Source organism: Typopeltis vanoorti, chromosome 6, assembly GCF_054136105.1.
Source record: "Typopeltis vanoorti isolate ZY-2024b chromosome 6, IOZ_Tvanoo_1.0, whole genome shotgun sequence".
NCBI classification, from domain to species: domain Eukaryota; kingdom Metazoa; phylum Arthropoda; class Arachnida; order Uropygi; family Thelyphonidae; genus Typopeltis; species Typopeltis vanoorti.
The window spans coordinates 117,596,025-117,612,723 of record NC_143554.1 but is presented as its reverse complement, the minus strand read 5'-3'; the positions used below and the strand labels follow the sequence as shown (position 1 = coordinate 117,612,723).

Here is a 16,699-nt window from a genome sequence, read left to right as displayed (position 1 = left end):
ACTGAATTTATTTGGAAAATTTAAAGGGAAAAAACTTTCAGTAATTTTAATTTTTTTTAAGAGGGACCTTGAGAATGGAGGGGATCTAAAGTTCTTTGACATCACATAGAAACAGAATAAATAAAATAAAATAAAAGGCCCAAAAGCGTGTGATATCTTTTAAGGGCAAATTCCTTACTTGTCTATTGTGCCTGGGTAAGGAAAAAGCGTTAAAGATGCTTGATGTCAACTGTAAATTTAGCATGCTTCGATTAAATCAACTTATTTTTGTCAGTGTAAAATGTAAAACGCCTCATGATATTATGCGAATGCAGCTGTGCTAAAACATTTAATCAGGTCACTGTAGAGGAGCAGTAAGAATCTTCGAACTAGAATAACCTTGCGTACACATTCCTGCTAAAGAACCTAGATATGCTTGACGTTAAGTTGTAAGCGACCTTAGAATTGCATGCTATCAAATGGTATTTTAGAAGATTGTACTGCTATTATTAGTAATCATTCTAAAATAAGGGTTGTTATGTAAACTTACAGGATTAAAAAAAAAAAAATACGATAACTTACACTTAAGAATCAATATCCATTTGTTAATACATGTGCCATTAAACAGCAGGAATAATAAAATATTAACCGATAGATGGCACCACAATTACTAAGAAAGTATGTATAATATAAAATAAAAGCTCCGCAGTCGTTTGAGTTACGCTGTGTTGTTACGTTTCGTTGTTTGGGTTTTTTTACGTTTATTTTTTAATTAGCTCGTTTTTTAAAAAATAAAATAAAAATCTCGTTTGCTGTAAACTTGACAAAGTGTAAGATAAACGGTGGCATGCCCAAGGTAGGGGATATAATTATTTTGGAATCATTTAGACAAATATAAGCAATGCTTGAAGTGAGAGAAAAAATGAAGTGAATTGGTTTATCTTCGTTGGTATAAACTATTTCAGTATTCAGTTCGCTGAACGATGAATGCTGATAATTTAATATTTGCGGGAAAGATGGGATAGCATCCCGCACTGCTTCACACGCGGATGTATATACATTTATTATCTTATCACACAAGTCTTATCCGTTGGAATTTTCTGGATACGCTTGATACAAAGAATGCACATATGCGAGTATTGTAATATACTGAATCATAATTGAATGTATGGTTCAAGTCTATTACGAATAAATATAAAATATTTTATAAAATAAAATTAATGTCTTCAAACTACTATCTCAGCTGTGAAACCTGAAATCTTGGATAGGTTCAGTGTATTTAGTACAGAAAATATGCAATTTGTGCATGTGAGGAGGGAGAAATCAGTTTAAAACAAAAATACTTTTATTTTTAATTAATGTGAAATGCTTTCGCACCACCACCTTACCGCGTCAGGAATGATCTTTTGTAATGTGCTGCAGCGCTAGCCTTAGTTTAGTATCTTAAAGTGTTAATGATAATCATTAATGAATTCCTTTTTTTTTTTTTTTCTCCCTCTTCTTCCTCTCTTAAGTTTTGTTTGCCAGAACGGGCAAAACGATATTTACGTCAAGAACTTCGGACATAAATCTTTCCATTGATATTAAAACAAAATAAGGAGCTTAACACATTTATTAGTAACACTAACAATTCTTTCATTTTAAAATCCATGTTTGAGCTAAAATACGGCACTCATGTTGAAGTTTAATGGAGAAAACACACGTCTAGAGATAATAATTACTAACTAAAGGCAGTAACTAGTTTAGTTAGTAATTATTATATAGAGAGATGTTTTCTGCATTTAGAATGTTGATAATCAACGTCATGTATCCATACCAAATAAAATATGGTACGTAAATTCTCCAAATAAATGCCATTCTCCATGCCTTTGAAATATTTTACTAATTGTGAATTGCTATGTTAATAGAAAATTACAGCCCCTGGAAGAGTAAATGTTGATAAAATTTGTAATCGGTTTTTGTGTTAGGAAAACTAGACAGAAATACAAAGGTCTTGGCATTTATCTAGATTCCTTTTTTTTTTTTTTTTGGTATGTGTGTGTGGGGGGGGGGATAGTTGCACTTTAAATTAACGGAATATTCACATCTTATGTTGATAACTACCTTTCATTAAAAACTGTAGTTAATTAACCTACCAGAACTTAATATGATTAAAGTGAGTAAAGGGAAGATGCAGTCATAATGGTTTATTGGTAAGTTTTATTAAGAATAAAAAGCTGTTCATCTCCCTACTTGCTGTCGCCACAAGTATTCATAAATAAATACAAATCCAACTTATTTCTCCTCTTCCCGCTCTATCCTTGAAGAAGCGTAAGTGCTTGGAAAACTTGGGGATTATAAGTTGTTTACTTTTGACCTTTAAACTGTTGTAATGATTGTCTGATTATTGGAGTCAGAGTTTCGCTAACATTTAATGAATTTAATAACATTCGATTTTCTTTAGGTGCTTCAGCAGTGTTTTCTCTACAATTAATGTGTTTTTCTGAAATTTAATTTGCTCCTCATAATTCAGCCATGCAGTGAAGCACATTTCTCTTTTCTGGTGATGTGGCATATGAAAATCAAGTGTGCTTCTCGGTAAAAAAAATTCACATCTCCTTAATTATCACCTGAAAAATCGTCATCTTGTATTGGGAGGGGAATAAACAATCCAATACTTAGGGTTATCTTATAAGCGTTACCTTTTTTTTTATGTCAAGTATTTGGTGAAACCTTGACGGACTACAGCTCGCTAGCACAGTGAACTCTGTCGCTCTTCGGCGTCATCATTCGACGTCAACGTGTACATATTTACGTCTCGTAACAACTGTGACCAAAGCTTGTTTTGAGACGTGGAACAATGTAAACGCAAGTGAAACTCGGATGGTTCAAAAGTAGTTTTGTGTCGTTCAGTGCCTACTCATGAAAGTATATTTAGATAGGCAAGCAGAAGAAACGTGTCCTCATTTTGACACTAGAAATTACCTTCGAAAGGTCAGGCATTAACTAGGCCACGTCAAGTCAGCTGCTTCGCTTATAACTAGTTTATCCTGTGGTATGGCGAAAATCTATCAGCCTGTGGTATCTTGCTTGAGAAAAGTAAGTTGAATGAGTCCACTGTTCTGCTGGCCATAGGGCAATAGACTTTATGGCATGGTGATTTTTGATAAAACAGCTCAGAAAATAAGATTAATACTATTCCAAATTATTGCTAGAAAACAATGTATAATTTTTGTAAGTAAAAACAGGCAGATTTTATTCCCTCAATTCTAATTGCATTATTTAATAGGGAAAAAAAATGGAAGGCATCGTTTTTGATAAGAAAAGTAAGACATTTATCACTTAAATCCTGCATTAGAGAATAATTTTAATAAATACTTCAGGATCTTAATTGAAACATAAGAGCAGAATTCTAATTTTTTCACTCAACTTAATCTTCTGATATTTAATCCATTTGCATCAGTTTTTTGCCTTTATTAAATAACAAATATTCTTTAATTAATAATTATAAATTAAATAACAAATGTGCTAATTATTAATATTAAACTTTTTTAAAATATTAATAAGTACATTTGGTGGTATAGCAGATGTAGAGTTAAAATGCCTTCAGAAAGTAAAGATAAATAAAATAATTGCAGTAATCATTATAAAATTTCTGTGTTTAATTTTAAGATAATGTGAGTTACCAAATTTATCATTATTGGATTGCACAGTTTTCTCTTTATGAACAATTTGAAGCTAATTGGGAATAATGAAATGCTGATCAGTTGTTTTGTTCTTGTATTTATCTTAATGAGTTTATAAGCTTCATTTCTTTTTTTTTTTTTTTTTTTTTTTTTTTAATCCATAGGTTGACACTAGTGAGGAACAGTCCAAAACTGACAAGCAGGAAGATACCAAAAAGAATGATTCTCCAAGTAGGTCCTCAAACTGAAGAATGGTTCACTTACATAACGATTGAGAATTGATTTAAACTATTGTAAAATTTTGAAATCCATTTGTATGTAAATCTCATGAAAAATTGTAAACATCTTGCAATGTAATATCATTGGTAGGATGAGAAATAATGTATGATACCAAATCCAGAGACCAAACACAGAACTTTTTCAGGCCACTTCAGATCTCCAGGATAGTAGCCTCATACTGTGAAATGAATATCTTTAGGTGATGACTTTCAATCTTAAAATTACTAAATACATTAAAAAAAATTCCCATCATTAAAATCAAATTGAGACTTTTGGAAGCAGCTTATGTTAGTCTGTTTTCACTTAATTGTCTTTTAATTCAGTTTCTTTTGGCATGATTTTCACTCCTTCATATTTAAAAATTTAATTTCTTCATCCTACAACAGTATAGAAAATTCCATTCATTATTATTAAATAATGCCACATTTTGAAAATTATTTAATCATGCAATAAACTATCCTTTTTTCAAGAATGAATTGTGAATGTACAAAATTACTTTAAATATATATATACTACTTACAGAATTAAATATTTATGTAATTTGATTACTGCTAATTACCTATCTTACAATATATATAAATAGGTTTAGGGTTTAGGGTGGTGAATTCATTTCCAAGGCCAATAATATTGTGTTACAATCTCAATCAAGTATTGTACTATTAATTCATTAATAGAAAGGGCTATGGGCTAAATAGCTGTTCAGTATATTAGTTACTGATCTAATAAACAGCAGTGTTCACTTGCATAACATTTGAATGTAGTTATATAAATCCCAAGTATGATATACAAATACAGTATGCAATTTACAAAAAAAAAAAAAAAATAATAATAATAATAAATAACTTTCCATATCTGTTAATGAAGCTGTTAACAAGTTCCAGCTTGCATATTTGCACTCCTAGACATAATACTAATCTAAAGGTAAAACTGTACTTGTTTTAAATGAGCCATTTCATATAGCAAGGTTTAGAGTAATATGATGAATCAAATTGTTTAATGTAGAACAAAGGAAAATCTGAGGCATATTTCAGTAAAAAAAATGTATGTACCAAATTCTATCAAAAGCCGTATTTTTTTTTTTTTTTAATGATATGTTGTGAACATAATATATGCTGGGAACATAAGAAGTTCCATTTCTTTGCCATTCAGGCAAAGAAATGGAACTAGCAGAAGAATTGGATAAGTACCAGGTTGACATAATAGGGGTGACTGAAACAAAAAATACAAAACTGATCGGATCTTTCTATGCAATAAATACAAAATGTTATATTCAGGCAATAACAATTAGGAAAAAGGAGTAGCTATAGTATTCAACACTAAATACAAGGCTAATCTTCTTGAATGGTAGGCAATATTAAGTAGAGTAAAGTGGGAAAATATCACATTGGGGAACTGGACAATGTCTTATTTGTGCCTATGGTCCCACAGAAGTTTCTACTGATGTAGAAGTGGAGGAATATTTTCAGGCTTTAGAGAAAGAAATTAACACAAATGAAAAAGGAAAAGTTGTTTCATGTTGGAGATATAAATAGCAGAGTATGAAATGATTGTCAATACATACGGAAATATTTTGAGAAAATTTGGAGAAAAGAGCAAAGCTAATAATAATGGCAAATGCCTGTTGGATTTCTGCTCAGGACATGGACTGGTTATTACTAACACCATGTTCCAACATAAAAATGTGCACAAATTCACATGGAGAGAAGAGACAAGGAATAAGAAAAGTCTCACTGACTATGTTATTGTTGATAGTGATGATTTCTCACTAGTGCAGGACATTAGAGTGTACAGAGAATATGAAATTGGAAGTGATCACTATTTAGTCTTGAGCAGGATAAAATTGAATTTCATATTGAAAAGAAGAACACGTAAGAAAGTTTTAAAACAAATAAAACTTGAGCAGCTCTCAGATGTGAACTGTAGACTAAAATACACGAACATAATTGAAGAAGAAATAAGAGTTTGAGACAGGAACCAAACCTTAGAGATTCAGTGGCATGCCCTGAAGGAAACTGGAGAAAAGATATCTTTGATGTACGGAGTAATTACATCGAAAAATTTCTAAATGAAACAAGCGGTGACAGCACAGTGGTAAAAAACACTCAACAGGCATTTAATCAGGAATACATATCCATGCTTGAAGTAGAAAAAGCCATCAAAAGCCTGAAACATGGAAAGGCAGCTGGACTAGATGCTATTCAACCAAAAATGCTCAAGTATGTAGGTATAAAAGTCTTGCAATGGGTGCACTGCATTGTTCAGAAGGACTGGACATAAGGATGAATTTCAGATGATTAGAGTACAGCTCTCATAGTACCCATATAAAAAAGAGAATTAAAACTGAATGTGAGAATTACAAAGGTATTTCCCTACTGATGTTCCTGGTAAAGTTTATGTAAGTATACTTGAGAAACAGTTGAGAAGGATTGTGGAAGGGAAGCTTGGTGAAGAATAATCTGGATTCAGGCCAAATAGAGGCTGTCAGGATTTTCACTTTACATTAAATAGGGATAGGGAGATGAAGTTTAGGGGACACATTGCAAAAGTAGCTAAATCAGCTCATCAACTCACTTGGTTGTTGAAAAATTCCTTGACGAGCAGAGACAAGCAAGTTATTGTGCCTCTGTACCGAGCCTTGATAAGACCTCATCTCGACTACTGTGCCCAGCTTTGGTCACCTAGGTTCCTTCTTGATGGGGAGGAGGTGGAGAGGATCCAGAGGCGAGTGACTAAGATGATAGTTGATAGGCAGAAAAGGGGAGATATGATTGAGACATTCAAATTGCTAAAGGGTTTCTATAGGATTAATTCAGAGGATTTTTTGAGATCAGGACTGGTGGTGGGAGAACTAGGGGACACCTATGGAAACTGGGCAAGAGTGTGGTTAGCAGGGGTGTTAAAGCTGGGTTCTTTACTTTTAGAGTGGTAAATGAGTGGAATGAGCTGCCAGAGTCTGTTGTGGGTGTTATGACGGTGAGTGGTTCAAGGCAAGGTATGATAGATACTGTGAGAATGTCGTATAGTTGTGTGGACATGATGTTTAGGGCCTCCCTCGATGAGTCTAAGGACTCCCTGGAGTCGCCCATAATAATAATAATAATTAAATAGTTGAGAAATTGTGGAAATATAACAAAGATAAATAAAAAATGTTAATTTGTATATCATTAATATACAAATTAAACAGCAAAGGACCAGTGTACTGAGCCTTGTAGTACACCACTGGTCATTTGCCTTTTCCTGGATTCAACCCTCCATAAATGACTCTTTGATATCTGTCCATCAGCCACCCTCGAATCCAAATCACCAGATTCATATCCATGATCTTTGTCCAATTTATGCAATAGAGTTCTGTGTGGAATCTTGTCAAATATTTGTGTAAAGTCTAACGGTATCACTGAGTTATAATTTCCCCTATCTAACTCCATTGTCACTTGATTATTAAAACTAAGCAAATTACTAAAGCAAGGCTTTAGTAATTTGCCTTCACAAAACTATGTTGACACTTATAGAGTATCATATTCCTATCCACCCAGTCCTGAATTCTCTTTCACCAGTTTCTCCAATACCTTAACCCCCCCCCCCCCACTTCTGAGATACTAATTGGCCTATAATTTGCTACTTCTGCCTTAGTCTCCTATTGTTTCCATTCCACTGGCATCTTTCCACTACTGAGGCTTAAATTAAACAGCTTGGTCAGAGGGGCTGATAATTTCCTTGTGCATTCTCATAGTACACATGTTGATATGCCATCTGATCCCACAGCTGTGTTCTTATTGAGGTTCTGCAATATTTTAAACACCTAGTAATATTAAAAAAAAATAATACAAGTAATATTAAAACTAGTAATATTAGAAAAAATAATACAAGTTTGAATAGGGATGTACCATCTAGGTCAGGGGTGTTAAACTTGTTTGGCTTTGCTGGCCTGGTTGGCCGAGTTGTTAGCATACCCGCCCTCCAGCCAAAAGGCTGCAGGTTTGAATCCCACCATCGACATGGATGCTTGTGATTGTTTGTAAAAATGCTAGTGGTGGTGGGCAGTAGATGGTGTTGGTGTAGATGGAGCATTGTAGAGTAGGTGCTCTCCCTCAATGAGTCTTTGGACTCCTTGGAGGTGTCACATAATAATAATCCATATTCCCCAGTTGGTGAGAGAGAGACTGCATAGTGTTAGTTTGGAAAATAAATATGCACGAGAAAGTTAAGAAGAAAGGAATATATTCCAAATTATTATTTACTGACCCTGCAAATTGGAGGACTGAAATGAAAGAGTTCCATATTTGGTCTCTACAGCAGTTTTCCAGATTATGTAAAAATATATGAAAAAAATTATGAAAAAATAAATTTTCAAAAATGTAAAATCTAAAAGTTCACCCTAGTTTATTACTAATAAACTATAATTACTAATAAACCCTAGTTTATTACTACAAACCTAGTTTATTACTAATAAACTAAGTTTTCAACCTTTCATGGATGTGAATCATAAAAATAAATTAATTAATTAAAAGTGATTATAATAGACTTAGAAACTAGCTTGAAGAGGTTCTGTAGATGGAAGAACTCAAAGAAAGAAAAATTGCTAGTTCTTGGAAGCTAGTTAAGAAATATTTGTTAGCAACATTGGCAAATTGCATACCCACCTTGAGAGAAAACAATAGATTCTGAGTAAAATGGATGACTAGGGAAATGAAACAAGAATTGAAGATGAAAAGAGGATAAGGAAAGAGAGGTTGAGAGCAGTTGCACTAAGGCTAAAGCTAGGAAAGTGATTAATGTATTAAAGAAGGAAAAATTAGAATAAGTGGAGATTCATTATAATGACAAGCAGGAATATCCCAAGGAGCACTTTCATGTAACCAGGATGAGGGGGAATTGTGGATGAATAACCTTAATAGATAGAGATAGTGTTGGATGACCAATGCAAATGATATAGTAATGCTGTTTAATTATCACTTTATTTCATTCAGATAAAGCAAATTTTATTCCTAGAAGGGCATGTAATTTATTGCAAGTACTCGCATGATTTACTACTAACCAGTTTTAAACCTCATGATTATTCTATCTAGTTGGAAGCAAAACTGCACCATGCAACTATTTCTCTCATGCTGCTTAAGATAGTTCTCCCTAAATAATTATAAATTCTCTTTCCATTGTCTTGCATGCTTCCTTCAGTGATTATCAGCATTAGTCCTAGTTTATAAAGTTTATCTGTTTATACAGTAATCCTCTTTCACAATGATCATGGCCTGTAGCACATGCAACTTTGAATTTTGTCCTGTTAACTTCCTACCAAAACAGTTATGTTAACCGGTATGTTAACCTCATACCAAACAGCTTCAAACCCATTGTTTGTTTTACTCATGCTATCATCTTTCAGAAATCTGACCAAGTTGGTTTTAATTCCTCTGCAGTTATTAGTAGTGCTCTCTACCCTTTCTTTTCTCCCCTGAATACATTATTCATCACATTCTATTTTTATAAAGATATCTTCTGTTAGTCAGGAAGCACATAATCAACTTTGTTCACTAAGCTTTATTGAAGTTGACTGAGCAAGAATTCAAAGCACTGCAAATAATAAACATTATCATCACCACCACTGATGTTCTGCATAATATTTTCAGGAAAGCAACACCAATAAGTTATGCTTTGATGTGGAAGGGGATCATATAATCATTAGTAAAAACAAAGTGGCAAAAATAGTTTTAAACATTCTTGGATGTGGACACAGAAATAGATTGAGACTTGATTAATTGCCCTGCACTTAATGCCACTTGACCCTCTTCATGGTGAGGAGGGGGTTCAAACCTGTCATCCCATGTGAAATTAAATTGAAGCTACATAATTTTGTATTTTGATGAAAACAAGATATTTGGTTATCCTGTCCTTCAGATGTCTTTGGATTTTTCCTGGAATCTTATTAATTATTATAGCCAGTTTTAATTGATGGATCCACATCACTTTTTATAATTTCAGAGTTTTTAAAATTAATTACAGTTTATAATTAATTATAGTTTCAAAGACACTTTGAAACATCTAAAGCAGCCAACTGCTTTAGATGTTTCAAAGTGTCTTTTATCATCAGACCAGTCAAGACTCACTGCAGGAGTTTCCACTTGTGTACCCACACAAAAAAGCTACTTCTTACCCCTTTACTTGCCTTCCAGGGATGTCCTTTTGTTCTCCCTGTGTCTCCACTCATTCTGTGAAAAATCTCATCTGCATCAATCCAGCAATTACCTCTTACCAACTTATGTCTCTCCCTCCTCCTCCTCTATTCACTAGACTTTGCAGTCTGCATTCTCGCAATCTGTCCTCATACTCGGCATTCCAGAGACCAGAAATCACCTTAGCCACTATCATCTGTGAACCTTTTCCAACATTTCTTCATCCTTTTGAAAACCAGGTGACTGAATCTGTGCACAGTAATCTGTATATGCTCTGCTCAAAGCCTTATATAATGGAACTTCTATATGTTATTATCATATGCATCATTGACATAATCCATTGTGCTACCTTAAATTTTAGCAAAATGTCCCCAAAATTTCAGGTCTCTATTTCTCATCATCCTTAGATTCCTCATCTGCTTCACCTCCTCTAAGATATTTACATCAATCTTATACTCTGCATCCCATCTTTGTTTCCTAAATTTTAAAACCTTGCACTTTGCTACACGGAATTGGTAGACCCCTACTTATTCACCCATCTATTTCAAGTCCTCTTTCAAGTTTACACCATCCATTCTCTCCTTAATAGTTCTTCCCAACTTTGCCTCACCTGCAAGCAACTATATATCACCATTCAAGCCTTTCCCAATATCATTTACATACAAATTAAACAATGGGCTTAAAATATACCCTTAGGTCACACCATTAGTGACTTTCCTCTTCTGGGATATTGCTCCCTCCATACTCAACTTGCTGATACCTGTCAGACAGACAATTCAACATATAATGCTTGGAAAGAAGTCAACAAACACCATAGTGAGGTACAAACAGCCATGGTACTAACAAGATGTAGGACCTCATTTCTCTGTGATGACTGCACCAGTCCTATGGGGCATATTTTCCACAAACTTAATAGCAATCAGTGGTAATTTTGGACCATTCTTCCTGTAGGCATGTAATGTGAGGTCCTGGACTGTTATGGGGAAGATGTCCCGTGACCTCACAGTTCATCCCACAGATGTTCAATAGAATTGAGATCGGGCTCTGTTGAGGCCAGTCAAGTGGGTTGATGTTCATGTCCACAAATCGCACAGTTACAGCAGCAGCCTTATAACGTGCATTATCTTGCTGAAAGAGAATGATTAGTTCCATAGAAATACCAAAAAAGTAGAAAGCATTGCATTCTCCAGAATGTTCAGTTACCTCTTGGAGTTCAATGTTCGTGGCACCACAAACAGAGGTCCGAGGCCAAACTAGTTGTGGGTTATGCACTCTGGTAAGAGATGTTAACCGGGTATCCACCATGCCCACACCTGTCTATATGCTCAGCAGAGGATGTAGTGTGATTCTTTGCTACCATAAGACAGTTTTCCAAGCTTCCACATCCCACTCACTGTACATGATCTTTGTACCACTGAAAATGGTGCTGCATGTTGGTTCAGGTAATGTGGGGTGGCATATTGCAGTCATACTATGGAAACCCATGTTGTGCACCTTGATCGTGAATGTTTTTGTGCAAATTCATATTCCAGTTGATGCCCCAAATTCTGCATTCAATGTGTAAGCCAACAAATGATGGTTTTTACATATTATCTTACATATTCTTTTACATATTATCTTCCATAGCACCCCACATTGACATTCAGTGAGTGTGATGGGTTGTCCACTGCAGGTAGCACTTGTAGTTGACTCCTTGTGCTTCCATCTTAGTATGGTATCATTAATGTTGACCTGGGATGGCCCAATTTGTCTACAGTTTAGTGAACAGATAGGCCAGCAACATGGCATTCTATCATAATGCCTCTTTCAATCTCCATCAGGTTCCCTTCTTGCAGCCATTTCACCCAGACACATTTGTACTGGCTACGTTCATGCCATGCAGTGGGATGATGTAACTTGCTCATGGGGATGTCTGTTGACTTCTTTCCAAGCAGTGTACTGATCTACTATTCAACTCCCTCTCTTCCATTTTATTACCAATTTATGTGGTAATCTATCCACAGCTTTTGCAAAATATAAATATACCACTGTGTATTCATTCCCCTTGTCTAATACATTTGTCACCTTGTTATAAGTAAGTAGATTGCTAAAACACAATCTTCCTTTAGCAAATTCATGCTGTACATCAAAAAGAATACTGCTTGTGTCAACAATGGCCAATTATCAATCCTAGTCCTCGTTAGCCTCTCTAACACTTGACCACAATGCCAGCAAGTAGATTAGACTATAATTCAAAGCATTAATCTTATCATCATCCCCTTTGGAATTTGGTCTAGTCCAAGACTCCTGTAAAAATGAAGTTAAAGCTGTTTTTAACTCTCTGGAATCCTCAAGATGTGGTGATATACCATTAAGTCTTACAGCCTTATTGACATCACTCAATGCACTTCCTCTTCACTCACCACTAGTGGCTCCTTCACACTACTCTCAAGTTCTACATTATCCTGTTTTCATAGTAATTTATTTATTTATTTATTCATTCATATGGAGTTTCCTCCCTTTTCTCCCCCGTCCCTATTGGGGTGAGTTGAGCCCCCTCATGGGGGGGTTAAGTATTTATGGCTGTAGATCCATGTGTGTGTTCACGGGGGCCAGTTTGCCTGCTTGCAGGATGAAAAACCCCAGATAAACTGGGGGGGGGGAACCTGCTGTCCACGCCCAAGACTGGCTAACTTGGCTATGGCTGAGGAAGATCCTAAAGCTCCTCACGTCAGCAAACGGAATCGAACCAAGGACGCTCCTTTCCCCAGGCATATGGTTGCGAAGCGCAAAGCCACTAAGCTAACCGAATGCCACTGTTTTCCCCTCATTAGTGCATTGTCACTAACCACTATCATCCTTCCGTAATGATTCTTTCTTCTATTGGCTCAGTATCAAAAAAATCTCTTGGATTTCTTTTTGGCCTAATTAACTAACTGCTGTGCACACTGCATGCTACCTCCACAATTCCTTTTTCTTCCAGATTACATGCTTTATCTCATCAGTCATCCATTTCACACCTACCTTATTTAATCTCCTGCCCTTCAGAATACATTCAGACATTACCTCTGAATGTATTCTGAAGTTTGTGAGTAGTGACCAAGCAGTATTGATCTCCTTCCCATTCAATTCCTCATTCCATGATATAGCTACAAGCCATCTACTGAGTTTCTCATAATCACTGGCCTTATAGTTCCACACACATATCTCTTTCTCTCAGAAGTCCTAATATGGTTGGCCACCATCAAAGTGATCATGGTCACTTTTGCAAACTGGAGGAAGATTTGACATCTCCTTTATAATAGCATCCTCTGGTGAGATAATCAAATCTTAAGACCTTTGATCCTTATGTACCATTTTATGTACAACTAAGATAGTTGTCCCTCAAAAACTCAAATGCATTCTCTTTTCCCTCCATATGATCTCTCTTCATTCCAATCTATATTTCCATAATTAAAATCACCCCTAATGATCACTCTTTCTTTATTAGCCAGACCAATTTGCCTGTATATTTAATTCTTACTGTCCTCCACATTACCAGGTCTATAATAACATCCAGCTAAATATTTCATTCCTGTCCACCTCCACCTCACATCGTACTGCTTCAAAATCATGGTCACTATTTGCTCCTTGCATCTCCTCCTTTGATGGGCACAATTCCTCTGTCACCATCAATAGCACTCCTCCTTCCCCCCGCCCTTTCTATCTTCACAAAAAATATATCCCTTCATCTCTATTCCTGTCAGAAAATCATCATCTTCCAACCACATTTCACTTATTCTGACAGTTTTTGGCCAAATGAACTCTATCAACACTACAGTTTCTTTCCTCTTATTTTGAATACTTCTTGGCATTTGTAAACATACATGCTAACTCATTTCTTATTCTATAAGTCCCACTAACCCTACTTCTCAGATATGACTGCTACATATTCAAATAAATTTAAGCATCCACCTCTCAAGAATTTCAAATAAAAATTTGAAATTCTTTATGAGAGGTGGATGGTTATAAAAACAAAACAAATTTGGTTTTTCAGTTATTTTCATTCCTCCACCTTTTGAAAATAAACTGCAATTTTTTTTAGGATCATAAGTGATGTGCTGCATGATATTAGCAAATGGGAGAACAAAAAATAAGTGAATGTATGCTTAAAAAAGAAAAAAAATGTATAGATGCACGTATATATATAGATCAGTGGCAGCTCATCCATCCTATCTAAAACAATCTACTACAAGACTTCATTAGCACTATTAAGAGAAAGGATCCAGCACATCAGGTATGAATTAAACTTTATTGATGTGAAATGCCGAGATCAGTTTGACGACATTTCCAATAGTTTAGACTACACAACTTGGAATAACATAGACAAATTGTTACATTGTAGTTATGAAAAAACTTTCAAGTCGAGTAAAACTACACAAATTAAAAAATTTGAGGCATTTTACAAGAAAAAATACAAGTCTAACCACAGTCTCTCAGACAACAAAGTGATTTTTAACTCGTTGGATTACAGGCTTTCAACTCATGAATCCGATATCCTAAAAAAGAGTTTTAATTTTTCTATCACCCCGAATTACATTCCAAAAATGGACTTCATATGTGGAATAGAAAAGAGTCTTTACCCTCTTCCAGAGGCTACAGCTAATATCATTAGATTTAAGAGTATGATTATTCTTTCTACGGCAAAACTACCAAAGCCAAATACTACTCCATATGATAAAAAAGCCATTCGTAATTTACGTAACAACAAAGATATCATAATTGCCAAAGCGGACAAAGGAAATTTCACAGTCATTCTGAACTCGAAGGATTATTTTAATAAGATTAACTACTTATTGTCAGATAGTGCCACATACAAAATTATCAACAAAAATCCTATCATGACTAACCACCTTGAGACAAACTCCCTAATTCGCAATACGACTGGTTGGCCAGATGAATTAAAAAGAAATCTCAAATCCTTGCACCCCATTACACCTTGCCTTTATGGGGCACCTAAAATACATAAAGAAGATGTTCTGTTCCATCCGATTGTAGATGGAAGATCCTTACCCACTAGCCAAACATCTTGCAAACTTGCTAAAAGATAAAATTAGACAAACAGAGACTTATATTAAAAACTCTCAACACTTTGTTGAAAAACTTAAGACAGTCAAATTATCACAAACGTACATTATGGCAAGTCTAGATGTAGTGTCCTTATTTACAAATGTACTGGTCGATGAGGTTATTAACATTCTAAAAGATCTCTTCCCTCAAGACATCACCCATTTGTTTCATCATTGTCTCAAATCCAATTTCTTCAAAGTTAATGACGTAGTATACCAACAATTAGAAGGACTAGCCATGGGCAGCCCCTTATCACCACCATGTGTGGACCTGTTTATGGAAAAATTTGAAAATGATATTTTCTCTAACATTTCTCCCAAACTTTCGATTTGGTGGAGATACGTGGATGACACCTTCATCCTTTGGAAAGATAATATGGAAAACTTCCTGGTGTTTCTTAATAAAATCAACTCACTACACAATAAAATCAAATTTACTATGGAACTCGAAAAGAACAAAGAACTACCCTTTCTGGACATACTGGTTAAGAGACACTATAACAATTTCCAACTTTCTATCTACAAGAAACCCACAGATACAGGAAGATATCTACATTATTTGTCAAACCATCATAAGTCACAGAAACAGAGTATAATATACATGCTACGCAACAAAGCCCAAAAGTTTATTTCAAAAGAAGAAGATGTACAGTTAGAATTGGCTCAAATCGCAAATACTCTATCTCTTAATGGTTACCCTACAAACATTTTAAAGAAATTCCTGTTTAAAAATAGCCTTCAGTGTGAAACGGTGCCCCAACACGTGTCCACAGCAGTCATACCATATGTGAGTACAGTGTCCAAGAAATTAGCAAGAATGTTAAAGGATCATAACATCAGAGTGGTTTCAAAATCAACTACCACGATCAGACAAATCTTAAGTTCACCTAAAGATATGGTCCCATTTTTTAAACATCCAGGAGTGTATGAAATTCCATGCATGTGTGGCCTTTCTTATATTGGACAGACTTCTAAAAGTCTTGAAAAAAGACAGAAAGAACACGTGAGGGATGTCACTCACAACAGAATCGTTACATCAGATTTAGCTCATCATTTTTCAACTTCCAACCACGTTATAGACTGGAAAAACAGCTCTATGCCTTACATCGAAGATGACTATAGACACTAAACTTTCAAAGAAGCAGCAATAGTACTACGCACAGGCAATAATTTAAATAGAAATCAGTGTAATATCCTTAAAGATATATGGAAAAACTATCTCTTCTCTCAGCTCAACAGAACTACAATTAGCGAATAACCATGTGACGCGTAGTCATGTACTTGATACTGACTGAAGCAGCCGAACGCATGCACGCTACACCACATGAAATATCAAATGGAGCAGCTTGATAGTTGCTAACGTTTCTGTATTTATTAAATTTTTTGCATTTGTATTAGCACAGTTACAGCCTTGAGAAAGCTAGTCAGAAGCTAGCGAAACTAGTTGGCTATTTGTATGATCTTTATTAAAAAACTTATGGTCTCATTAAAATAAAGTTATTAGTTGTAATATATTTAGACCAAA

General features: G+C 35.0%; 1 protein-coding gene across 2 annotated transcripts in view; it reads left to right on the top strand.

The window, feature by feature from the left end:
• Positions 1-702: 702 nt before the first annotated feature.
• The window catches only part of LOC150105857 (uncharacterized), a 32,249-nt gene continuing 16,252 nt past the window's right edge, over positions 703-16,699 (top strand). The window contains exons 1-2 of one of the 2 annotated variants that reach the window (XM_090393629.1): positions 703-835; positions 3,809-3,875. In XM_090393629.1, coding sequence (XP_090249755.1) covers positions 827-835; positions 3,809-3,875 — 76 coding nt within the window. In that variant the 5' untranslated portion in view covers positions 703-826. Of the gene's footprint in view, positions 836-2,683; positions 3,058-3,808; positions 3,876-16,699 lie in introns of those variants that run through there. The other variant, XM_090393628.1, reaches the window with a different exon arrangement.